Source organism: Podarcis erhardii, assembly GCF_964252035.2.
Source record: "Podarcis erhardii genome assembly, chromosome: 1".
Classification (NCBI taxonomy): Eukaryota; Metazoa; Chordata; class Lepidosauria; order Squamata; family Lacertidae; genus Podarcis; species Podarcis erhardii.
Window position 1 is genome coordinate 18,120,470 of NC_138497.1, and position 26,420 is coordinate 18,146,889.

Sequence of the window (26,420 nt, forward strand, 5' to 3'; positions counted from 1 at the left end):
TGAACAAGCGTGACGACACATCCCGCTTGCCAGACATCTGGAAATTAGCCCTCCCCACAAAAACTGACACCAGATCCAGAGGCACACAGAACGCCAACACCAATCAACCACACCAGACCCAAACCCAGACCCTCTCCACAGATGAATTACAGACACCATCCAGTAGCCAATCCATGGTGGCACCTCCGGATGCTGCACCCCCCTGCAATCCCTACACAGATCTGGCTGACACAAGCCACAAAACCACAGCTCGCCCCTATACACGAAGCCAAGCCAGAGCACAACTAAGTACAGTACAGCCATCTTCTCAGGAAAACTCTTCACAAAGTTCAAGAGGTCAAGACACAAAGACTTTAACAACTAATCCACACCTAATGACCCACCTAAGTGGTACTCAGGATATCACTCAAGAAATCACTCAAGATATCTCTCAAGTAATTAAGGAACAAAAGAAGAAAAGGCACACTAACCTGGGAACTTCCTCTCTGCCCAGAACATTGGAGGCTATACACCACACCCCCTCTACAGTATTTATAGGAACTCAAACACTGAGATCCTGCTCTGTTCCAGTAACAAGAAGCCGAAAGCACCAGCCTGAAGATGACGAGTGAGACCTCGTCGAAACGTCGCCTAGACACCCCAACTTTTACACGGGAAGACACCCGAGGACACCAAAACCTGCATATATATATATATATATATATATATATATATATATATATATATAAATTCAGCTGGACTTTGAATGTTAAAATCCCTGGGCACTAAAGGTAAAGGGACCCCTGACAGTTAAGTTCAGTCACGAACGACTCTGGGGTTGCGGCGCTCATCTCACTTTATTGGCTGAGGGAGCCGGCGTTTGTCCGCAGACAGCTTCTGGGTCATGTGGCCAGCATGACTAAGCTGCTTCTGGTGAAACCAGAGCAGCGCACAGTAACACCATTTATCTTCCCGCCAGAGCAGTACCTATTTATCTACTTGCACTTTTGGTGTGCTTTTGAACTGCAGGAGCTGGGACCAAGCAACGGGAGCTCACCCCGTCGCAGGGATTCGAACCGCCGACCTTCTGATTGGCAAGCCCAAGAGGCTCAGTGCTTTAGACCACAGCGCCACCCGCGTCCCTAACTTCAACAGAACTTCAACAGAACATACATACCACTTAACTGCAAAAACCCCTCTAAGTGGCTTGCATAAAATATACATTAAAATTACTGATAAAAGACAGAGGTTAAAAACAAGTTGATAGTCAAGAAAAGTTCAAAATGTAAATAAGCCAGCAGTTAAATGCATACACAAATAAGTTTTTAGCAGGTGACAAATACAATACAGTGAATATGCCAGCCTAACGTCTTCCCCGCACCAATGTATTTTATTAAGGCTTTTCATATACAACACAATAAACAAAACAAATGTCTGCCCAATGTCAATGGGAGTTTTGGAATGCAGGTGCTGCCACACTGAAATTCCTTACAGGTGTGGAATAGACTTGTGTCTGAATCAGTCATATTTAATGTGCCATATTCACAGCTCAGAAACTTTTATGGTGGACAATATGCTCTGTACAACATTAGATTGCTGGTGACAAATACTGGCAAAGAGCCAGTGCTTTTGGATTTGGAACCAAAGGTACCTTTTTTGCACTAATTGTACAAAAGTTGGCAAATTAGGCAGAAATTTGCCAGATCACAAAATACACAAAATCTGCTACATAAGAGCATGCCATTATGCCAGCCTTCTCCAAGCTGATGCCCTCGGGATGTTCTGGACTACAAGTCCCATCAGTCCCAGTCTGCATAGCCAATGGTCAGGGATGATAGGAGTTGTAGTCCTGACCATCCAGAGGGCATCAGGTTGGGTAAGGTTGCATTATGGCACTGAGTAGCCCAACCTGAGCTCAAGAAAAGCAATAAGGGTATGTAGTACTGCTGAACCTATTTTGACTTCTACATAAAATCAACAGTGCAGCCTGCCTGCCCCATTCCCAAATAATATCATGTCTGTCCGACTCCTACTTGTTTTGAGCATTTCCAAACAATCCAAAAGGATCACCGGCCATTCCCCCATCTCCAGTGAAGATATAAAGATAACCATCATCTCCAAACAACAACTCGCCTCCATTATGATTGGAAGCAGGTTCATCTATCTCGAGAATTAGCCTGCAGAGAAAAGAGAGAGAAATAATCATGGCACAAAACATTAGCAATACAGACGAACACTACAACAAAACGAAGTCTGTTGACATTTGTTAAGGATTGGAAACTTGTTATGGACTTTTTGTGTTTGTGTGTGAAACAGAAAATGGACTTGTAATATCGGGATTTGAAGATTGGAAAAAAAATACTGATTTATAGAAGATATAATGGTTGGATTTTAAGGAATGAATATTATATGTAGTTGCAGGACAGTGAGCCAAAAGTCGTTTTACTCTTTTCTATCTTTCTGTAGTCCCCCCACCCCCGCTTCTTTCCCCTTTCTCTTTTTTTGAGTCTCTCTTTTTCTTGTCTTTTCTTCTTTCTGACTTTGTTCTTTTCAAGACTAAGTAGCTGTTTTATCTTAGCATATTATAAAAAGATACTTTGTAATGGGTGTGTATTTTTTGCATATCTATGAATAAGGTAATGGTAAAGGGACCCCTGACCTAGGGTTGCAGCGCTCATCTCGCTTTATTGGCTGAGGGAGCTGGCGTACAGCTTCCGAGTCATGTGGCCAGCATGACTAAGCCACTTCTGGCAAACCAGAGCAGCACACGGAAAGACCGTTTACCTTCCCGCAGGAGCAGTACCTATTTATCTACTTGCACTTTGATGTGCTTTCGAACTGCTAGGTTGGCAGGAGCAGGGACTGAGCAACGGGAGCTCACCCCGTCACGGGGATTTGAACCGCTGACCTTCTGATCGGCAAGTCCTAGGCTCTGTGGTTTAACCCACAGCGCCACCCTCGTCCCACATATCTATGAATATGTATCAATAAATAGGCACATGGCTGTGTGACACTCTGAATAAAATGTCAATGAACTGAATGCATATATGTGCCGTCCAACTCATCTTTTGAACTTGTCAATAAAAAGTGCAAAGGTATTTGGTTTTGCTTTGACTGAAGACACAAAGCAGGACTGGGAAACCTTGACTCTCCAGCTGCTGTTGGACAGCGACTCACATCACCCTTGACCACCAACCATGATGGCTGGAGCTGATTGGAGCTGGAGTCCATGAGCACCTGAGGGACCACAGCCTGACCAACCTTGACAATGTCGCAATTCCTTACAGATCCTATCAAAAGAAGGTGGCTTTTTTTCTTTTTTTCTTTGTTCAAAGCAGAGTATAGCATTTGTAAGGCATTATAACTGTTGGTTAGATTGGCACGGATTCATTTAATATGTTAGGGATGGGTGAATCTGTCTATTTTGGTTGCTTTCTGTTTCCCACTTTCCCCATCTTAAGTTCATGAATCAATTTGTGCTCCATGAAAATGGTTTACTTTTTTTTTTTTAAGGCAGAACGTACAAGTATGGAAACTGTATTCCACAAACCACAAAAGCAAAACTGCATGAGGCAAAGTGTTAACACTTGAATTTATGAAGATAAAGCCAAGATCCTTTAGTTCCCACCCTTCCCCCAGACGTTGTTCATCTTCAAAGCATTTCAGCTCTTGAGTTGAACCAGCACACACACACCACAGAGATGCCTTAGCAAGAATACAACACTGTATACAATATGCCTCACAAATCTCTGAAGTGGTTTTATATATATAATGGAGCAAGATGAATAAATGCTTAATAGGGAATCTGAAGGAAATGCTGTCTGAATTTTAAAGTAAAGGCAAAACACACAGTGAGCCATGCTTGCAGGATATGCCTGTAGTTCCTATCTGAAGGACATACATAAAAGGGGTAGATAACCACATTCAATTAGCACTAGAAACAGGTCTTAGAGTCATAGCATTGTAGAGTTGTAAGAGATCCCTGAGGGTCATCTCCTCCAACCCCCTGCAATACAGAAATCTCAGCTAAAGCATCCATGACAGATGGCCATCCAACCTCTGCTTAAAAACTTCAAAGGAAGGAGAGTCCACAACCTCCTGAGTGAGTCTGTTCCACTGCTGAAATGCTTTTACTGTCAGAAAGTTCTTCTGTATGTTTAGTTGGAATCTCCTTTCTTGTAATTTGAAGCCCACTGGTTTCTGTCCTACCCTTCAGAGCAGGAGAAAACAAGCTTGTTCCCTCTCCCTGTGACAGCCCTTGTGATATTTAAAATAGCTATCATATCTCCTCTCAGTCTCCTCTTTTCCAGGCTAAACATACCCAGTTCCTTCAACAGTTCCTCATAAGGCCTGGTTTCCAGACCCTTGGTCACCTTCCTCTGAACAGATTCCAGCTTGTTCATATCCTTCTTAAAACAAAGTACTCCAGGTGTGGTCTGACCAAGGCAGAATAGAGCAGCACTATTACTTCCCTTGATCTGGACACAATACTTCTGCTAACACTGAGAGTGAGAGCACCCATTGTGGTTTTTAAGGACATAAGAAGAATCTGCTGGATCAGGCCAAAAGTCCATCTAGTCCAATATCCTGTTCTCAACTGTGGCTGACCAGATGCATTCTTGAAAGCCCACAATCAGGACCTAAGCAATACTCTCCTTGCTTATGGTACCCAAAAGCCAGTACTCAAAAGAGACGAACTGCCTCTGATAGCAGAGGATGAACACAGTCCTCATGGGTAGTAGCTACTGATAGCCTTCTCCTCCATGAAAACTGTCAAATCCTCTTTTAAAGCCATCCATAGAATCATAATTTAACTATGCACTGATTGAAGAAGTGCTTCCTTTCTCTGTTCTGAATCTTCCCAACAGTCAGCCTCACTGGATGGCCCTGAGTTCTTATCTCTCTCCAGTTTCTCCATTCCATGTGCCATCTTAATATTTTGTTATCATGTCCCCTCTCATTCTGTCCGCCCACCCACAGGCATGCACACACACACGTACACACACACACAAATATTTGCTGGCCAAGGCACAAATCCACTTAAAGACCCACTTCTACCTGCACTGATTAAAGTGGGCTGGTGTTGCTTTCCACCCTTCCTCACTGCTGTTTTGTCATGATGACCTCACGTCGAGCTAAATGTCTGGAGACGCCCAAAGTACAACCAAACAAAAGGCAGTCCAGCTGGAACTGTTCTCCTGTGTTCCAAGAGCCCAGACGGTTCAATGAAAAACAAAATGAAGGCTACCTGACGTTATCTTTTCCTACTTGCTTTCCAAAGACATGCTAATAAACGGCCACAGTTGCACATCTAGTTGCATCAACCTGCTTTGCACAACTAGCTCTGCCATTTGAATCGCTGTTTCCTGTTCAACCTAAGGAAACCTGGTCTGTTGCTACTCACCTAGCTATGCCACACCTTGGCTCCAGGCCAACTGACCCCATTATCCAACTTCTCCTGTTTTCTGTTGAGGGCCCTAGTGTTTGGCCTTAAGAGCATAAGGCTCTTAAGTCCCACTGCCCTATCCACTAGAAAGGAAAATGTCCTTTCTGCCACTACAGAAATCACCTGATTTTTGGCAATTCCAACCTTGACGAGCAACTCTTCCATACCTCCCTCAGGTAAAAAAAGATAAAGGTAAAGGACCCCTGGATGGTTAAGTCCAATTAAAGGCAACTATGGGGTTGTGGCACTCATCTTGCTTTCAGGCTGAGGAAGCCGGTGTTTGTCCACAGACAGCTTTCTGGGTCATGTGGCCAGCATGACTAAGCCACTTCTGGCTTAATGGAACACCGTGACAGAAACCAGAGCGCATGGAAGTGCCATTTACCTTCCTGCTGCAGCAGTACCTATTTATCTACTTGCAGTGGTGTGCTTTTGAACTGCTAGGCTGGCAGGAGCTGGGACAGAGCAACAGGAGCTCACCCTGTCGCAGGGAATCGAACCACCGACCTTCTGACCGGCAAGCCCAAGAGGCTCAGTGGTTTAGACCACAGTGCCACCTTTTACCTTTACCTCCCTCAGGTAGACACCTCCCTACCAGTGCTATTTTTTCCAGAAAAAGAGGTCCCGGAACTCACCATGAACACCTCCCTCATTCTCTTAGAATGGCAATGGCATCCACCTAAGAAGTGCCGGAACTTCTTAGTTCTGGCCAAATAAAAACCCTGCCCCCCACCCTACAAACCAAGAGGCTTTTGCAGGGCTCAGGTAGTTACAGGGGGAAATACGATGTGGGAATATTTCCTTGCATGAACTTTATTAACTTATCTTAGCACCCAAGCCAATATATTCACCATGCAGCTCTAGCGGGAGGAGGGGGATTGCCTCCCTATTTTCTTCTGACAAAGGTAGCCATAAACGCACAAGAGAATCTCATATTGGTGAGCAAACCAGACCAGGAAGATTTTAGGAGAGTAGAGATTGTCAACTGTCCTGTCCTACTGGTGCAAAGAGGCGCCCTTGGGTGGTGTGGATGGCTTCCCTTGCAGTCCCTTCCATTAGGCAGGCAGAGTCATGAAGCACAGACAGAACAGACCTAACGCCCATCAGGTCACTGGAGTCAATCACCACAGTGGGCTCGAGTCCTGGCAGCAAAGTCATGGGAGGGAATAAAACATACCTGAGTTCTCACGCATAAATCACAATGCTATCACCCCTGCCTTTTGAGCAACAACTTTGCTCTTCACAAACTAAGCGGGAATTGCAGCAAATTTCAGTGCAAATGTGCAGTGAAGAAGGGAACTGAGAAGCACAGGGATATATACATGCCAATGTGCAACGCAACAAGAACATCTTTCAGCTGGTGGCTAAAACTGAAGGGGTTTATCTGAATTCTAAATATTATTTCCTATGGACAGCTCTGCAAAACCTTTCGGCCCCTTGAGAACACTTAAAGCATGATTTGTTTCTGTTCATGCAATCTTAAGGCTATAAAAGGAATGAAAGTCATCTTGACCAGGGATGGGTGGCCTGTTGCCCTCCAGATGATGGACTACAGTTCCCATCACCCTTGACCACAGGCCATGCTTTCTGGGGCTGATAGAGGAGTTGAACAGCTGGAGGGTCGCAGGTTCCCTATCTCTGATCTAGGACAAAGCCACTGAGCCGCTCCGTACTAATTCTTCTGCAGCTAAACAGTCATTATCCAAAGCATTGTGTGCCAAAAGCAAAAGGCACTGGAGCCATAGGTGTCTGTAGACACAGAACAGTTTAGTAAACATGCCCAGATGTCTGAAACCAAGCCAGATGAACCACATGCTGCAGAAAATGAACATTCTCAGGAGGGAACACTCATTTGCAGACTCTAGTATGGAGTTTAGTAGAGTAGAATCTAGTTCGCCACTACATTTTCTTGGCCCTCTGACTCATGTCAATCTTAGCCAATGCCCATCTTCAGTTGTGGCGATGGCCAATGAAGGGATCTTCAGAAAAACCATTTTACCTTTTTAAGTTTGTGGGCTTCCTCAGACTGGGGGAGCAGTGTATTCCAGAAGCAGCCGGGAAGGATCAAAGACACCAGCTGCATTTTGTCTATATGACACTTTTTCGCACTTCCCTACTCTGAGTGGCTTGGTCTACCCATGCATCAGACTTCAGCTTTCTGTCTGCAATGGAAGCATGCTAAGATGCAGGTAACAGAATGTGTTGCTATTAGACTGTGTACACATTGCCATTTGCTCCGACTCCAATGTGCTCCCACGACTGGCGTTCAAAGCCATGTTCACTTGAAATTACCTACAATCCGTATCTAGCCTGCATTTTCTTGAAAACGACTGCTTTGTAAATGCATTTTCGCTGTAACCAGTTTCCATCTGATTTGAAAATGGAAACTGTGGTTAATCTGAGATGTGTACATTTGAAACAGCCATCGCTTGTGCCCAGATGACAGCTTCATGAATAGGAGTTATGGGGGGTTGCAGGCCTGGGAAAACCAAACATGTTAGGTGGTACCTCGGTTTACGAACTTAATCCGTTCCGGAAGTCCATTCTTAAACCGAAACCATTCTTAAACCAAGGCACGCTTTCCCTAATGTGGCCTCCCACCGCCGGTGACCTTCCACCGTTCAGATTCCGTTCTTAGACCAAGGCAAAGTTCTCAAACCTGGACACTATTTCCGGTTTTGCGGAATTTGTAAACCAAATTGTTCTTAAACCGGACTGTTCTTAAACCGAGGTACCACTGTACTGTACATTGAGTGAATACATCCCTGTTTCCTCCCTAGCATGTACAGCAACATGTACATGTGACTTGAAACACAGCACGCAGGGATGGGGTGGGATAGCACTTGCTGTGTTTTAAGCCGCTAATGTATACACAGCCAAAACAATCCTTAGGTGTGCATCTTAAATAAATGTGACAGATAAAGGTGCAAACAATACCTTTCGGAACCATGGTCCACAGAGTTCATGTCATCAGGAGAAATTCTGAACTCACTGATTCGGATTCTCTCTTCATAGTGCACTTCAACTGAATAGTAGACATACACTTTACCATTAAATTTGAATTTAGGATGGAAGACTATACCTAGAAAACCTCTCTCATCTCCTTCCCAAGGTGAGGTCAGTACAGCTTCACTGATGTTCAGAAATGGTTTTTCAAGCCGTGACCGATCTGGGAGGTAGGTCCAGACTAAGCCAACTTGCTCAGCAATGAAGAACCTGTGCGTTCCGTCGTTTGCATGCACCATGGCCACTGGATTCCTAAGCCCGTTGGCAACCTCAGCTAGGCACAGCTGTAGACATCCTTCTGAATCAGCAACCACTACCCCAAGGTTTTGATTGAGATTGTTATTGACCAGGAGGTGGGGGAAGCAGTAGTCGGTGTCGTCGAGGGACAAATAACGACAGAACTTTGCCATGTTGTCTTCCAGGGACAGTAACTCTTCATCTGGGGTAAGGAAACGGAACATGGCCCTGCAGGTTTGCCACACTTGTACGCAGTAATCTTTGCATAGTCCTGGCACAGTTCTCTCTGGAGTGGAAGGGTCCTCGGCATCATACAGGTGAGCAGCATAGGGGGAGCATTCCTGCAGGTAAAGGGAGAAGCCCGTGTCAGTTGTTTCTATTCATTGTATCATTAGCCCTCTGCTCTGGCTCACTAAGGGCCAAACTAGATGTGATATTAAATGCATTAATGCATTAATGAATTAACACAGGGTTTCCCAAACTTATTTTTCCAGTTGTTTTGGGACTACAACTCCCATCATCCCTAGCTAGCAGGACCAGTGGTCAGGGATGATGGGAACTGTAGTCCAAAAACAGCTGGAGACCCAAGTTTGGGAAAACCCAACCTTAGCATGTCTAGAGTCCCCACCCCCACAACTAACAGCCATGCAGGGAAGCAATCAAAACCATAGGGAAGTGGGGATTAACTATCTCTCCCCCCCTCCCGCCACTCCCAGTGTGATCCCAAAGGAAACTGCTCCCCACTGCAAGCTGCTATTGACGCGCGGGGGGGGGGGGGGCGGAATTTGATGGGCATCAATTTAAAGCTTCTGTCCTGAAGCTATTAGGGATGTTTTCTGGAAACAATACTGGGTTAGATGGTTCAAAATGGTACATGACAGCTTCATATGTCAAGATTAGTTCTGTGCTTTGGATGTTTGGAGACCAGTTCACTGATCATGAGTAAAGCCATTATTTAAATATTGTTAAGATCCCAAAGTTCAAGATACTTTAAATGTTCTAAAGCTGCAGCTATGTTGATTTTATAATATTTTAGTATGTTGAATAACAACAAAAGGTCTTATTAGTGTGCTGCAACTTCAGGAAGAGAATAGCTTGTTGCACAACAACTCATATTTCTGCATGCAAAAGCAAAAAGATACAGATGTGGGCATTAAGCTACTTTTATTTTTCTGCAACTACAGCTGAAACTTGGGGAGTTTAGCACACAGCAAAATGTGAGAATGTTAGTCATCTGTCTCGCCACAAAGAGACAAACAGAAGGCATTTAGAGAGAAACTGACTCAATGATTGCTTTACCATACACCAAGATTCAGTGGGATATCTCCATGCCATGTGGGGATAATCTAGTATTTTCTTGCAATTAGATTCAGGACAGAGCTGGTCTGGGTTTTAAGGCAACAGCTGTATTGATTTCACTTTCTCCTATGAGGAAAAACCTAAGGTAGCATGTCCTTAAATCTCTTATTCAGTTGCAATTCAGCCAGCAACTCCAAACTGCCTGCGCTGGGGAGTTTGATAATTGCCAGTTCCCACAAGATCTCCTTGCAGCCAGAGGAAAACTCTTGCCTCTGGTACCCAGGAATGTGCATAACTTATTGTCTGAACTTACTGAGATCCAATGGTAGGTCTGCACAGGAACCTTGTTGGTTTTGCTTTAAGACAGGACTATAAGATACAAGCAGAAAAAGAAGATACAAAACAACCTTAAGAGCAGGCTTCCTCAAACTCGGCCCTCTAGATGTTTTTGGCCTACAACTCCCATGATCCCCAGTGGTCAGGGATGATGGGAATTGTAGTCTCAAAAACATCTGGAGGGCCAAGTTTGAGAAAGCCTGCTTAAGAGGTTACTGAGTCCACAATGCAACTTAGATCTTACGCCAGGGATAACGTGGCATGCATTTGGGGGTGAGCAAAGGGTCAGTATGTTTTAGAGAATGTGTGGAAAACAAACAGCAAATCCTCAAAAGGACCTACAGACATGTTTCAAGAAGACAGCTAAAAAAAAAAATATGCAAGGCATTACCATTGCCAAGCAGAACCAAGGTAAGAAGCATTGCATATGTCCTATTACTTTCGAAACCAGCATTCTTAGCTGGGGTGATGTATCTGCTGCACGTACACACCACACTGCCCTGGTTCACACATAACGCTAAACCAAACCATGGCTTAGCATAAATGAGCATATGTGTAGACTCCTGAGAGGAGAAAATGGCCACTTCATTCGTCCCTGGTGGTTTTGCACTCGTGGTTTAGTTGTCCTTGACAAACTATAGACTGTAAGTTAGTTGCTGGTTACAGTTTATGGTTTGTCTGTGCTAAACCATGGTTTGGATTAGTGCTGTGTGCAAAGCAGGGCGCACACACACTGAGAGATGGGCAGGGTATAAATATGTTGTTGTTGTTGTTGTTGTTGTTGTTGTTGTTACACATAGCACATTCCTGACTATTACACATAGCACATTCCCGACTACATAAAGAATAAATTCTGCAATTTGTATGCAGCATGCAAATTTACATCTGCCTGCCTATTTTCAGTCATTTATTCTGTTTTCATTACACTTGAGAAGCTGTAAGAAGCTATTCTGAAATAGTGACTTCTGAAATACTGATTTCAGAATACAAAAAGCCCTACTGAGCTTTCACTGGATATCTCCAACATCAGTTAAAGCCTATTCTAACAGGCAACAGATTTTAAAACTTTTTTAAAAGAAGAAGGTAGATGCTGAAATTTGCACACAATATTAAATCACATGCTTTGGGGGGGGGGGCTTGGTGAAGTAATTGCTTTATTCAGGTATTCACAACTGCAAAGCCATCATCTGAATATTGAACCCTAACGTAAAAAAAAATGCATGCAGTGCCTGCTGTGGAACATCTGTCCTTACAATCAACCAATTGAAGAACTGCATCTGGTTTGCTGACTTTAATTTGGTGCTCTTAGTCATATTGTTGGCTGAATTTCACATGCAGCTGGGCCAGCTGAGGACAAGATGTAAAATTCCCTTACATACATACAAAAAAAAAAAAAGTAGTTAAAAAACCCCAACTCATAGAACTAACAGGGTTTGATTCACTTAAATAAATTAAGAGCCCCGCTGCCTGGATCGACATGGGTCAAGAGACCCCACACTGTGATTAGGATTAGGAAATGTGATTCACTGTGATGTAAAAAGTTCGCCTCATTGGCTAAAATGTTCTATGCATTTAAGCAGCTGTGATCTGTCTCAGATTTTATTTTCCCTTAAGAAATTAACCAAAACAGCTGGATTCAAGGAACTGCTTGCTCTTGTTGCAGTGTGATTTGTTTATCTATGATATCAGCTTGGCAGCTCCAGCAAAACTTCTTAGAAAACTGCTGTAATTTCCTTTTATATGAGTACTATTACTATCAGTTCCCATCTGCAAACTACAGTACTACAGGAAATCCAAACAATAATCTCTGTCTTCTTTGCTAATAGTTTAACCATATTGGTACATAACGCACGCAGGGAAAGTTGCATTTTGTTGAGCACAAAGGAATCCTGCAACAAAATGTTTCGGTATGCAGTGATCCCCACCCCATCCCCAATATAAAATTCTGGCTGCATTTGGAATATATAACATTTGGGTCCAATATGAAGTTGCAGTACTTCCCTTTACATAATTCGTTAAATTAGGGAAAACAGATCCATTGGGATTTGTAACCGACATATGTCATCTATCACTTTGGTCCCCAGATGGGGCTGGAAGGTTCTCTGCCTGAAACCCTGTGCAAAGTCAGCAAAAACAATGCTGAGTTAAATGCAAAGCTGTGTAAGATGTAACTCAACATGTAGATGTTGATGTAAAGCAGCCTCCCATGTTCCTCTGTCTGCCAACAAAGGTCCGTATAGTTAAAGCTATGGTTTTCCCAGTAGTGATGTATGGAAGTGAGAGCTGGACCATCAAGAAGGCCGATCGCTGAAGAATTGATGCTTTTGAATTATGGTGCTGGAGGAGACTCTTGAGAGTCCCATGGACTGCAAGAAGATCCAACCTCTCCATTTTTAAGGAAATCAGCCCTGAGTGCCCACTGGAAGGACAGATCGTGAAGCTGAGGCTCCAATACTTTGGCCACCTCATGAGAAGAGAAGACTCCCTGGAAAAGATCCTGATGTTGGGAAAGATGGAGGGCACAAGGAGATGGAGACGACAGAGGACGAGATGGTTGGATAGTGTTCTCGAAGCTACCAACATGAGTTTGACCAAACTGCGGGAGGCAGTGGAAGACAGGAGTGCCTGGCGTGCTCTGGTCCATGGGGTCACCAAGAATCGGACACGACTAATGACTAAACAACAACAATGTTCCTCTGTCATATATATTTGTTTTCAAAATTTCTTACAGTAAGAGCTGTTCAACAATGGACTCCCTCAGAAGGTGCTGGACTTTCCTTTATAGACGTGTTTAAGCAGAGGTTGAATGGCCGTCTGCTGTGAGTGCTTTAGTTGAGATTCCTGCACTGCAGGGGGGTTGGACAAGTTGACCCTCAAGGTCCCTACCAGCTCTTAAGTAAACTCTACTGCTTGTAACCATCATTCTCCACCACTTGACCTTCAGAAAAGAAGAACGTTAGGGAGTGGGAAATGTAGCTGAGTCATTCACAGCTCCACACACAATTCTCTCTGAATCATCCCATCTTTGCAGAACAATGGACCTCATTTCAGAGCGCTTGCACATAAATACATGTTCTCCATTCTGGCACTTATTCCTTAAATCAAAGCCTTTTCTCTGTGTGTCATAAATAAGCTTTCATCAAACAGACCCTTCTGTGTTTCTTGCCATCCCTTGCCACTCTTCGACAATGCCTTGATTGCTTCCCAAGGCTGCAATCCTGCACTCGAGATTAACTGAGCTGAAGGGTCATGAACATGAATAAGAAATCAATCCATCAGAACGTGTTATTCCATAAGTCTCAATGAATGGATGGGAACAGAACAAGAGCATTGTAGGACTTTTTATTTAGCCAGTGTAGGAAGAACTCACTGTGCTCAGGACTGCAGCCTAGGAGAGGTTTCATGGCCGTCAACGCTTTATGTAACTAATGAAATCTTTAGTCTGGGTGATAGTCAACGTTAGTCACATGTAGAGTAGACCCATTTATTTCAGTGGAACTACTTTTAATATGACTTAGATATTACCCTCCCACTTGGGAATTAAGGGCATTTGGAGGTGGGTGTTGGTTTCTGTAAGGATGAAATAAGGATATATCTGATTTTGCCCTGGACCAGTTGAAAGCATCAAGGAAAAATAACCAGTAAGCAGTCACAAATGTTAACATTATTTTCCATGGATAAGGGTTTATTTCCTTAATGTGCAAGCTTGTTTTAAGAAAAGGCCGATCCACACATGCACGTACACAACTCTCTCCCAACTGAAATCAGAAAGGCACCCTTACTTGCTGAACTTCAGGAACGTGACTAAGAATTTCTTGTTCCAGCAAGCATTTTAAGGTAGCATTCAGTTTTATTATAAACCTTTATTTGTTTTATTATCCAGTTTTCTGTGGATCGTTCTTACGTACGCTGCTTAGAAACGCATATAAATGTCTTAAATAAAAAATTAAACTCACACCTGAATTTATCAACAGCCTCCACTGAAAAAGCAACATCGCTGAAATGATGTGAAATGTCTATAGCTGTGGCATTCACACATGCAGGTCATCAATCTAGGTGACAAACATGCACATGTGAACCAGTGCCCTAAGATATTTACTGCATTAACCATGACATCCAGTGCATTCCACTGAGTTCATTGGGACTTGCTCCATCAGGAGGCTGTAGACTCTCCTTCCTTGGAGGTTTTTAAGCAGAGGTTGGCTGGTCATCTGTCATGGATGCTTCGGCTGAGATTCCTGCATTGCAGCAGGGTTGGGCTAGATCAGGCATAGGCAAACTTGGCCCTCCAGATGTTTTGGGACTACAATTCCCATCATCCCTAGCTAACAGGACCAGGGATGGTCAGGGATGATGCGAATTGTAGTCTCAAAACATTTGGAGGGCCGAATTTGCCTATGCCTGGACTAGATGATCCTCGGGGTATCTTCCAACTCTATGAGTCTACTCTCTAGTAAAGCAAGATAAGCTTGCAACCTAGGAGGGTCAGAGATCTTTTTGTACTAGTGTAATCCCTTTAACTCCCTTTAGGAGGTTCGTTTCCCCTATCTTTCCAGGAACGTAAAATATCACAGGGGCAAAAACATAGGGCTTTGACAGTCTATTTGAGGGCTATTGCCAGCGGTGCAGATAGACAGTTTTTTTCGGCTATTGCAGATGGAATAGATATGGCAATGTGATCAACATTTCATTCTATTCCCGGAAGAGAAACAATGTCATATAATAAACCACAACTAAATATAGGAAGAGCTGGAATTTGGAGTATTCACATTCATACACAGAGACACTTGTCAAAATAATGTGACTAATGAATACATTTTGAGGAAAATTACCATCTGTGTGTCTGAGAAGCAGGGCCTAAATCAGTCTAATGGATTCCTGTAAATTATTCATTTGCTATAGCATAAAAACACAAGCACGACGAACGGCTGAAAGTGGCGTGTATGGGATTTCAGGGCTGTGGACGATGCAGTTTTTTGACACACAAGATAAGGAACAGAACAATGGCCGTAACCTATGACCTTTATCTCCAGAGCTAAACAGCACAAACACACACTGCAAATTTGCCACAAGCCCTCCATCAGCAATGCTCCGCAAGAACTTGACAACTCTTGCACCTATGGTATTCCATGCTAGTCCAACTCAGAGTAGACCCACTAAAGGTAATGGACTTGGCTATCTTAGGTTCATTACATTCAAGGAGTCTACACTAAGTAGGACACTACCCTTGGCATTTACAACAGATGCTTCTTTTTAGTCTCCATTTATCCCAAATACAGTCGTACCTTGGTTGACGAACGCCTTGGCAGCCAAACGTTTTGGCTCCCGAATGCCGCAAACCCAGAAGTCAGTGTTCTGTTTTGTGAACGTTCTTTGAAACCCAAATGTACGATGCAGCTTCCATGGTTTCCATTTGCACGCAGGAAGCTCCTGCAGCCAATCAGAAGCTGCGTCTTGGTTTTCGAACATTTTCAGAAGTTGAAGGGACTTCTGGAACGGGTTCCGTTCAACAACCGAGGTACGAATGTATACCTATCTAAAGGTGTTTCCAGACCACCTATTTATTAAGCGCTCATCCTGATTCGTTTGCAGGGAGGTTGAACAATATTTGGTGAGCATGCATACTTATTTGCTTGTGGAAAGGTTAGATATTGCATCAAGTAAAGGTTATCTCACTTGATGCATTTTCCCATCACTTTCCTTATTGCAAACAGTTCAAACTTTTTGGGAAGCGAGTTTGTTGGGCAAGACCTCCCAAACAATTACAAATTGCACAGCCTGAATTTGCCAGTGATCTGAATACCGCTTAAAACTAGTGACAGTCTGGAAATGCCCTAAGTTATGCAACTTTCACGGCCAGTGCAGACAACATGTTAGCTTTCTCTAAATGACGAGGGAGAGATCCAGAATCCAGAATCATATGCCAACATGCTCATGTCTTCTTTGGAGAAAATTCTTCCTGTTTCATTGCGAAATAATAAAATATGATGTAAGACCTTGTGAATTAATATAAACATTTAACAATGTCTTCTGAATCATTTGTTCCTGCCTAGGATAAACTAAGAGTTCAATTAGCTCAGTTGGTTAGCGCATAGTGCTGATAACACCAAGGTTGCAAGTTTGATGGGATAGCTGCATATTCCTGTATTCTAGGGGGTTGGTCTAGATGATTCTCAGGGTCCCTTCCATCTCTACATTTCTATGATGCTAAATAGCCTGTAGGTCCCTTTCCACTATGCAGCTCTGTGACTCAATAGGACTCAACATGACCAGTTTTCATGTTGCAGATATGAAATGAAATAGAAGCAGCTAACACACTGGAAGTCCATTTGTGGCATTTTGCCAAAAGATGCATAGATTGAAAATATACAAGGCACTGGTATTCTCTCCTCTTTTTGGCAGACACTTACCTAGTACACATTCTACTATGGGAAGAGTACAGGAATAGATTCAGAAAAGTATGGAAAATCAAGCAAATCTCCGCAATGCCTTTCATGTATTGTTGTTTTCAGGTGTTGTTACCATCCTCTGGAACAGGGACTGAGCAAAGAATGGACAAAGCAAGCAAATAAAATTGTTTGGCAAAGCATATCCTGTAGAAATGAGAATTATACAGCCCGCTCATTGAGACCTGTCCAATGCACCTGGTGCTGGAGGAAAGCTCATGGCTTACAAACACACAGAGTCCTGATATTAATCTATGTTACCAGCATGTGTTTGGTCCAGCAACTTTTGCAAGCAAGACAAAGAGGCTGCATGATATTATGAAGAGCAAAGAGCTTCTTACTTTGCAAAGAGCTTCTTACTTTGCCCAGCAGATTCTGAAAGGAGAGCTAATTCACAGGGGGGGGACCCTCAGATAATTCACTTTGTTGGAGAAGGTGCATGGACAGAGAGGGATATGATGTCTAACAGTAGGGAAACAGCATCATCTGTGTGTGTCCTTCGCCAGCCTAGCTGGTGAATATGGAACAAGACAGAATGCAGGTGTCACTTGGATAGCCTACTTTTGCAAAATCCTGTAAGAAGGACCACAGCTGGCTGCAATGAAGATAACTTTGACATTCGCCTCTAGGGTAAAAGCAGAGTGTAGGTTATACTTCATAAAGATGAACTGGGTGCAAATACATATGGGACAGTGGAGCATCTATCCCATCTACCTAAATATGCAGAATGTTGAAGGATGGGCCTATCTGTTTGTGAGGAAGGATATCTAATGGAAGTGCTATTTCACAAGGCAGGACAGCCCTTGCATACCCTTACAGTGGACTGGCAGTGGATGAAAGGATTATAGGAAGCTGCCTTGTCCATCAACTCTACGGATGGGGAACCACTGACCCTGCAGACATGGATAGACTGCAACTCCCATCAGCATGGCCTAAAGTCAGGTATGATGGGAATTGTAGTCCAAACACAGCTGGAGACCCAAGTTTGAGAAACCCTAATGGAAGACTCCAGCTGCAGCTTAGGCTGCAGTCTTTCTCAGCATGTGATACCTGGACTTTTGGATTAAGCCTGGCTGGGTGGGACAATCTGCTTTATCCCTTTTTCTGCAGCAGCTGAGTGAAGACTGCCAACAAGACAGGGCAGCGCTGTGTCCATCCCTGCATGGCTGCTCTAGGTGAAAACAGGGGACGACGCTTGGCACATTATTCCTTGCGTTTATATCCCAGCTGCCCTGCAAGGAGTACATCCTTCTCTCCCCCTGCTCCATTTTATCCTCACAACATCCCTGCGAGGTAGGTCAGGCTGAAAGGGAGCGATTGGCCCGAAGTCACCCAATAAAGCTTCAGGGCTGAGTGCGGATTTGAACCCTGGACTCCCAGGTCCCACACTAGGCCCCGCTCACTAGGACTTGGGGGGGGTGCGGGGGGGGAGGAAAGGGGCGGGCCGCTTGGCCCCACCGGGCTCACCTGGCACAAGAGGTTCTGCAGGTGGCTGGCGCAGGCGGCGTAGGCGGCCTGGTCGAAGTTCTCGGCCACTCGGTAATAGCGCTGCAGCAGGGAAGCGTCGCGCTCGGCGTCGCAGCAGCCGAAGTCCGAGTACTGCACGCAGAAGTGGAGCGGGCGCGGCGGCTTGAAGGGCGGCTTGAAGTCCAGGCACTGCGGGTGGCCCCACAGCAGCCCCGGCAGCGCGTGGAGCAGCGCGAGGAGGAGCGGCCACGGGCGGCGGCGGCGGCGCCCAGGAGGAGCCCGCGCCATGCTTCCCTTCCTCGGCGCTGCTGCGCTCAGGACAGGCGCGGGCTCCTGGCGGCGAGGAAGCGGCGGCGGCAGCTCCGGGGCTCGCGCCCGGCCATGGCCCTCGGCGGGCGGGCGGGCGGGCGGTGAGGGCTCACGTGCCCTGAGGGCCCCTTAGCCGAGGGAGAGACGGGGAAGGCGAGAGGCAGCAGCCGCCTTCTCGGGTTGGGCAGGGAAGGGAGAGGACGCTGCCCCGCTGCGCCCTCAGCGCGCTCGGAGGACGACTCGGATGCAGCGCCGAGGGGGCAAAGGGGACCTGCTCGCTCGGCCGCCCCTTTGCTCGCAGAAGCGCCTCAGACCCAAAAAGAAAAAGCGGAGGAGGAGGGCGGAGGCGCCGCCTTCTCCCCGCTCGGGGCGGGTAAATAGTCGCTGGAGCGGCGCCCGCCGAGCTCGCGGAGCGCCAAGGAGAAGGAGACACGTGCCTGGAGGAGCGAGCGGCGCGGAGGAGACCAAGGCCGGCCGCAGCCTCGGAACTCGTAGGCACCAGGCTTGGAATAAAGGGCACCAAGCCAAGCGTCCTCCCATCCCCAAAGTATTTACCCCCCCCCCCTTTAAGAACTCTAAATATATATATTAGATAGGGCAACAGGGACAGACTGGGATTATAGGGCGTCAAAATATGGCGCCCCTTTCCTAAATAGTTCTGATTTTCACAATAACTGCTCTTGGTACAATTTTTTTTAAAAAAATATATCTTCTCAATAGGAACCTGTATAAATATGTCTTCTTCTTGTTATTATTTTGCGTCCTCTTGGCTCGGGGCCCTGTGCGAAGGAACCATCCGCACCTCCTTAAACCCAGCAGGAATGCCAAATTATATGCTGTTCTTGGTCTCACCAGAAACCGTGATGGTCAGCAACTTGCACAAATTCAAGATGATGGGGCTATCCTACCAGCCGCAAGGTCTATGCTCTGTCTCCACTGTCTGAGACAGTATGCTTCTAAATTCCAAGTTCTGGAAACGGCAGGAGTGAATTATTGTTGTTGATTATTGAATTTGTCAGTCACCTTATCTTGCCCAGGGGAATCCAGAGCAACTTACAAACAGACAAAAAAATAACAACCCCACAGATACATGAAGAGGGTTCTTGAACTCAGGTCCTGCTTGCAGACTTCCCATGGGCATCTGCTTGGCTACTGTGAGAAGAGGATGTTGTTAGTATATGGGCCATTGGCCTGATCCAGCAGGGCAATTCATAGGCGCTTATTACATACCATATTCATAGAACCATAGAATTGTAGAGTTGGAAAGGGACTCCAAAGGCTCAATGCAGGAATCTCAGCTAAAGCACCCATGACAGATTTCCACCCAACCTCTGCTTAAATATGCACATTATATTATGCTGAAAACCTTTCTGTTCTGCCAGGCTTATTATGCAGGCCATTAAAAAAAAAATCCACAATGGTTGGGCGATTTGAAATTAATTCTAATATGTTTTTATTGTATAGTTTAATGGGTGATTGTTCCAATGCACTGCGATATTGTTTAGGAGCAATGGTATAGAAATGATTTAATAAATAAAATAAATAAATCATAGAATATAAATCCCAACCCCTTCCTGAACTTCAGTTGGCCCCTTTTGTGTCATTTTTCCTTCTTTTTCTGGTGCTTTCCCTCTGCACACCCCTAAACAAATCAGTGCAGGAATCATTCTTGGAATGTGGGAAGGGATAATAATGCCTAAGCAAGCAGATTATTTCTCTACCAAGGGCCAGTTGAAGACACGTGCGTGTTCTTGCCAAGCCACTCAGGAAATCTAAAGCAAACTGAAGTTTTCTGCAGGCAGTTCTTTCAACTCTGAAATTCTGGAATTTCTGCTGTAATTTCTACAGCTTTGACCTTTTCCCATGTGTTTTCCCCCCCTCTCCTTAAGTGACGCAAGTACTTGCTTAAATTGCTGCTGTTGGAGGAGGGCCTTCAGAAAAAGACTCCTCTGGTTCTGGTTGGCATCTGTTTGTCTCGGGAGACAATGGAAGAGTGTGCCAGAAGTGGATTTAGGGGAGTGCGACCAGTTCAGTTGCACTGGGTGCAGAGTCTCAGGGGCACCACAACTACGATTTAGCATGGAGCGTGAGAGGCAAAGGGCACCAGATTTTGGAGCTGCACACAGCACTCTTGAAATTTGAGACCCTACTGAGTGCACCTTTGGGAACTACTTTTCTTTTATGGTGTTCTACAAAGCAGAGAGATCACCTTGCCAACAAAGGTCCGTATAGTTAAAGCTATGGTTTTCCCAGTAGTGATGTATGGAAGTGAGAGCTGGACCATAAAGAAGGCTGATCGCCGAAGAATTTATGCTTTTGAAAAATGGTGCTGGAGGAGACTCTTGAGAGTCCCATGGTCTTCAAGAAGATAAAACCTATCCATTCTTAAGGAAATCAGCCCTGAGTGCTCACTGGAAGGACAGATCATGAAGCTGAGGCTCCAATACTTTGGCCACATCATGAGAAGAGAAGACCCTGATGTTGGGAAAGATGGAGGGCACAAGGAGAAGGAGACGACAGAGGACGAGATGGTTGGACAGTGTTCTCGATGCTACGAACATGAGTTTGACCAAACTGCAGGAGGCAGTGGAAGACAGGAGTGCCTGGCGTGCTCTGGTCCATGGGGTCACAAAGAGTCAGACACGACTAAACAACAACAACTTGTGCGTGGTGGGACAGTGTTAGAGCAGCTGTCAAAAGCTCTGGAAGGCAGGTTGTGCCAGGTCCATCTCCTTCCTTTATTGAATCTGTGCTGCAACTGCACTTCTTGTGCTAGTTGGGGCTGATGGGGGTTTTAGTTCAAAACCTCTAGAGGGCACAACGTTGGTGAAGGCTGTTCCAAAGCCTTTTGGTCTCTCTTTCGTTTCCCCTACCAGTTGTGAATCTAGTGTGGCTTCTGTATACTTTTTGTTTTAACAAGAAAACTTAAATAATTTGTAGAATTATATGTCTGTCATCTCTATTTTTTATGTTTCTGGGAGTCTTGACATTAAGAACCACAGTGGCATGGAACAAATCGTGTTACAACAGGAGTTTCCATTATGGCCCCCCTTTTTAAAAGACAAGGATCCTCAGGCAGCATTCTTAGCTATTTCAGTTGTTGCAAAATGTAAAATGTGGCTAATAAAAACAAGCCAAAACCTGCACAAAGCCTCCCCTAAAGTATATAACCATAGATGGAAAGTGCCATAACTGGAATTGCACTTATGGCTCAATTAAAAACACAGAGGCCTTTGAAAAATTTGGATTCGGTGCACGCTTTCTGGCTTGACAATGGTTCTCCAAAAAAGGTGAGCGACATTATTGTAGCCAGCAAATACCCGAGTCCGCAAACCTGTTAAGACAAAGTATTTGGAAAAGCTGATTCAGTCCTGTTGGAAGAAGGTGAGACTAAATGGACTTAAGCCAAGATTATCCCAGTTGTTCATGGATTCAGTAAAGTTGTTTTGCAAGTGGAAAAGCTGTTCACTGTATGAAAATGGGGAATGCAAAAGCGCAAGTGAGCCACTCTTCTGCTTTCTCCATCTTCTGCAAAGTGGAGGACTTCAAAATGAGCCTAAGAGGGACATTTCTCACCTTATTTATTTAAAAGCATTTATAAATTGTTCAATATTTTAAAAATCTCTTAAGTGGTTATATAATACTGAGACAAAGAATATCATTAGGGGGGGAAATTCAACATAAAACCAATGTAACAGTAATATATTTATACATATATGAAAACAAATAAAACAGGAATACAGGAGATTCAAGCACTATCCTATGGGCCGGGAAAGCCTGGGCAAAAAAAGAAGAAGTCTTCAGCCTGATGCAACTGAATATTACTGCTTCACGTATGGTGGAAAGAAGTTGAATTTTCCCTGATGATCTAAGTGTTCATACAGGTCTATATACAAGGGCAGGCAGTAGTTATTAGAACAGAATATTTGTGCTTTCCTATGACTCCATCCTATGCTGCCCTAGGATTGAATCCCCTATCTTCTGCAGAATTTCAGATAGCTGTAGAAGGATTCCTACCCATGTATTATTCCCTGTGTGTGTGAAATGTGCCATAGCACATTACAGGGGAAAGCTCCGATTAATAAGACGTAAAGGTAAAGGGACCCCTGACCGCTAGGTCCAGTCACGGACAACTCTGGGTTTGCGGAGCTCATCTCACTTTATTGGCCGAGGGAGCTGGCATACAGCTTCCGAGTCATGTGGCCAGCATGACTAAGCTGCTTCTGGCGAACCAGAGCAGCACACGGAAACGCCATTTACCTTCCCGCCAGAGTGGTACCTATTTATCTACTTGCACTTTGACGTACTTTTGAACTGCTAGGTTGGCAGGAGCAGGGACCGAGCAACGGGAGCTCACCCTGTTGCGGGGATTCGAACCGCCGACCTTCTGATCGGCTAGCCCTAAGCTCAGTGGTTTAGACCACAGCGCCACCCGCTTAATTTTGTTTGCTTACTTTTATTTATTTAAGAAAATCAGTGCTGCCACACGAGAAGACCAATTTCTTACAGCTGTGGAGTGAGTATTATGTGGCAAGGCCACAGACTGAAGCGGTTGCTGGAACACTTGTGGAATAAAGTGATCCCACAAGAAAACTGGTCCCAAGCTGTTAAATACTTTATACACACCTTAAGTGGCCTAGTAACAAATCTGCAACCAGTGAAGATCTCTGAGCAGAGGTGTTGCATGCTCATGGGGTCTCACTCCTGCCAGCCACCATGCACTAACTGCAGCTTCCAGGTCAGGCACAACAAGGGAAGCCCCAGCTAGAGTGCTTTGCAGTAATCCAATCTTGAAATCACAGTTTGTTTATTTTCTTATTTATTTCATTGACCAGACTCAGAGCTGCTTATTTTTACCATGGTGGTGGCCTCATGTGCCTTCAGAGTCATATGCTGGGACCACAAATGGAGTGTGTGACTGGGCATCTTGTGACTTCTTCGAATTCTTAGTAAAAGGGACACTTCCTTCTATTTAGAGCAGCCAACCAGGTCAGGGAAGAACAGAATAAGCTTCTTCTGCCTTTTCCAATCTGTCCTCCTCAGCAGCTGCGTCTATCTTCTTCAAGTAGCACTTCCTAATTGGCTCTCGAGCAGCCGTTCGTCTCAAGCAGACAAAGGAAAGAGCCCACAAGGAACTACTGTTCTAAGGAAGCAGACACAGTTGCAGAGGAGTCTCCTTCAGAGGAGTTGGAGAGGAGGTGAACTGCAGAAACTCAATGACAGAATCAATCAGAGGTACTGCCAGGCAAGGCCCCCTGCCCTAACCACTTGCCCTTGGTGTTGCCTCCCCATTCTTCTCCTGCCTGCTGTCAATCTTCTTAGACCAGTCACCATTCCACTACTACCCCCTGTGCTTTTTGGCTGGGCATCTGGCCAGCTTGGGGGGGGGGAGGGGGGTTGTGGGGCAAGGATGCCTTGTGGCACATAGTATTATTATTGCCCACCACCATTTTGGTTGCCTGAAATTCTTCCAACTTCTGCCAAGCCAATGCTGCCTTTGAGGGTTATAGACCCAACAATGGCTCCAAAACAGCAAGGAGTTGAAAGAGTAATGCTAAGGTTATCCTACACCTGTGCAGATAGCACTAGTGTTCCATTTTAAAAAATTAGAAGTTCGTGTGTTTTTTTTTTGTTGCAGACTAATGTTGTGAAAATGTTTTTTAAAAAAAAGTTTTGAAAAATATATTGAATTTTCCAAAGCTCACCATCGCCATCTAGTGTCACCTTTGTATAATGCCCTTTACAACACACTTAAAACGTTTTATTTGCAGCTGTATAGCTGAATCCTAAGAATCTCAGAGAAATGAGGGAAGAATGGTTGCATGGCCACATTGTACAGATCCGACACCCCCCCCCATTGGAAAGTAGATGTACACGTGAACTGGTATACCTGTAAAAAGTAATAACCTGTGGCTATTCCACAGACAGCTCTCTAAAGTCATCCTACAGAATTCTGAAGGTTACCAGCAAAAGCAGCTTTCCTCTGAATAAAGCTATCGGAATAACGTCAGTAATCTGCAAGAAAAGTACCACCAGAATCAGCCCTGACATTAAACAGATTGTATCTTTGTCACAGCATCTGTGAGTACACTGGAGCCAAATGGAGTCCTTCACAGATTTTGGAATGCTTCCTTGTAGCTTAGCTGTGCTGAGCAGTTACAAAGAATCCCACTATGAATCATTCATCAGAGTGGATTTGGACTCCCACCCCTCCTCCCGCAGAAGATGCTTTATTGGACATTCAGAGCTGTTTTCAAAGCAGTGTGTGCATGCATTGCCAAGAATGTTCCTTTCCTGGAGGTTCTGGAAACTGGTTTAAAATTTCTGATGCAGTGACAGCCTAAAGTAAACATCCAACTGCTGGCATAGACCTCTCCATAAGTCTATGTCATCATCACTAAGCTATATTGAATTTAGGTTTTAGGTTTTTGGAAAGTGTTAGGAAGCAGCTGACTAAGCATCTTGGCCTTGAGCTTTTATTGATACACATGTCCTGGGACATGGGTGACGCTGTGGTCTAAACCACAGAGCCTAGGGCTTGCCGATCAGAAGGTCGGCGGTTTGAATCCCCGCGATAGGGTGAGCTCCCATTGCTCGGCCCCTGCTCCTGCCAACCTAGCAGTTCGAAAGCATGTCAAAGTGCAAGTAGATAAATAGGTACCGCTCGAGCGGGAAGGTAAACAGCGTTTCCGTGCACTGCTCTGGTTTGCCAGAAGTGGCTTAGTCATGCTGGCCACATGACCTGGAAGCTGTACGCTGGCTCCCTCAGCCACTAAAGCAAGATAAGAGCCACAACCCCAGAGTCATCCGCAACTGGACCTAGCGGTCAGGGGTCCCTTTACCTTTATATCCTGGCAGTAAATAAAGCACAGAACTATCTAGAAACCTCCCTGGTGAAACTTTTATTCAGTGATCATTTATATCACTGTCTTAGAACAATGTCCCATGGTGGGAATTCCATGTGGGTGAAATACGGGAAATCTATAACACTGGACAAACTATGTGTTATGTGCACTGGGAAGGAGGGGAAATGCTTTATGAGACCTATTGCATAACAAGAACTTTTCAGATTTATTCATTGAGGTAACTGGGGAAGAAGTCATTCGCCGTACTTAATTTTGCAGCTTGGTTGAATTCAATACAGCTCTGCTGACAGCTACATGCAGAACATGAGGGGAGAGCTTTCAAAAGTTTAGAGGGTGAGTTTGGCCCCGGTGGCAGTGGTTTGCATCTTTCTGTCTTAAGAGACAATGGAGTGCACCTCCGGGCGTGAAGTCAAACCGCCACATTAGCAGCACCTAAGTGCACAAGCCTGGGCTGTGTGTATGGAGGTCCTGGGCTGCCCAGATGACAAGACTCCCCACTCAGCTTTGCTGATATGGTCCAAAGGAAAGCAGAGCAGTATGTTTGGCACCAGTTTGGCTGCAGCAGTTTCCAAGAGGACTCCACTCCAGATTTGTGTAGGGCTTATTCCTTAGCCCAGGGGTCAGCAAACCTTTTTAGCAGGGCGCCAGTCCACTGCCCCTTGTGGGGAGGGGGGGCGGACTATATTTTGAAGAAAATAATAATGAATGAATTCCTATGCCCCACGAATAACCCAGAAATGCATTTTAAATAAAAGGACACATTCTACTCATATAAAAACACCAGGCAGGCCCCACAAATAACCCAGAGATGCATTTTAAATAAAATGACACATTCTACTCATGTAAAAACATGCTGATTCCCGGACCGTCCGCAGGCCAGATTTAGAAGGCAGTTGGGCCGGATCCAGCCCCCTGGCCTTAGTTTGCCTACCCATGCTTTAGCCTTTTCTTCTCCTGAAGCTATCCCACAAGGCAAGAGGTTTGGATCAGAGTTTTCCTTCTCCTGGATGGGCTACCTTCCCAGGTTGA

General features: G+C 44.9%; 1 protein-coding gene across 1 annotated transcript in view; it reads right to left on the reverse strand.

The window, feature by feature from the left end:
- Positions 1-18,551, reverse strand: part of HHIPL1 (HHIP like 1) — a 33,510-nt gene extending 14,959 nt beyond the window's left edge. Inside the window, exons 1-3 of the mRNA XM_081860052.1 lie at positions 18,217-18,551; positions 8,363-9,009; positions 2,013-2,156 (exon numbers count right to left, since the gene is read on the reverse strand). Of these exons, the coding sequence (XP_081716178.1) occupies positions 2,013-2,156; positions 8,363-9,009; positions 18,217-18,504 (1,079 nt within the window). The 5' untranslated portion in view covers positions 18,505-18,551. The remainder of the gene's footprint in view (positions 1-2,012; positions 2,157-8,362; positions 9,010-18,216) is intronic.
- Between the last annotated feature and the right edge of the window lie 7,869 nt (positions 18,552-26,420).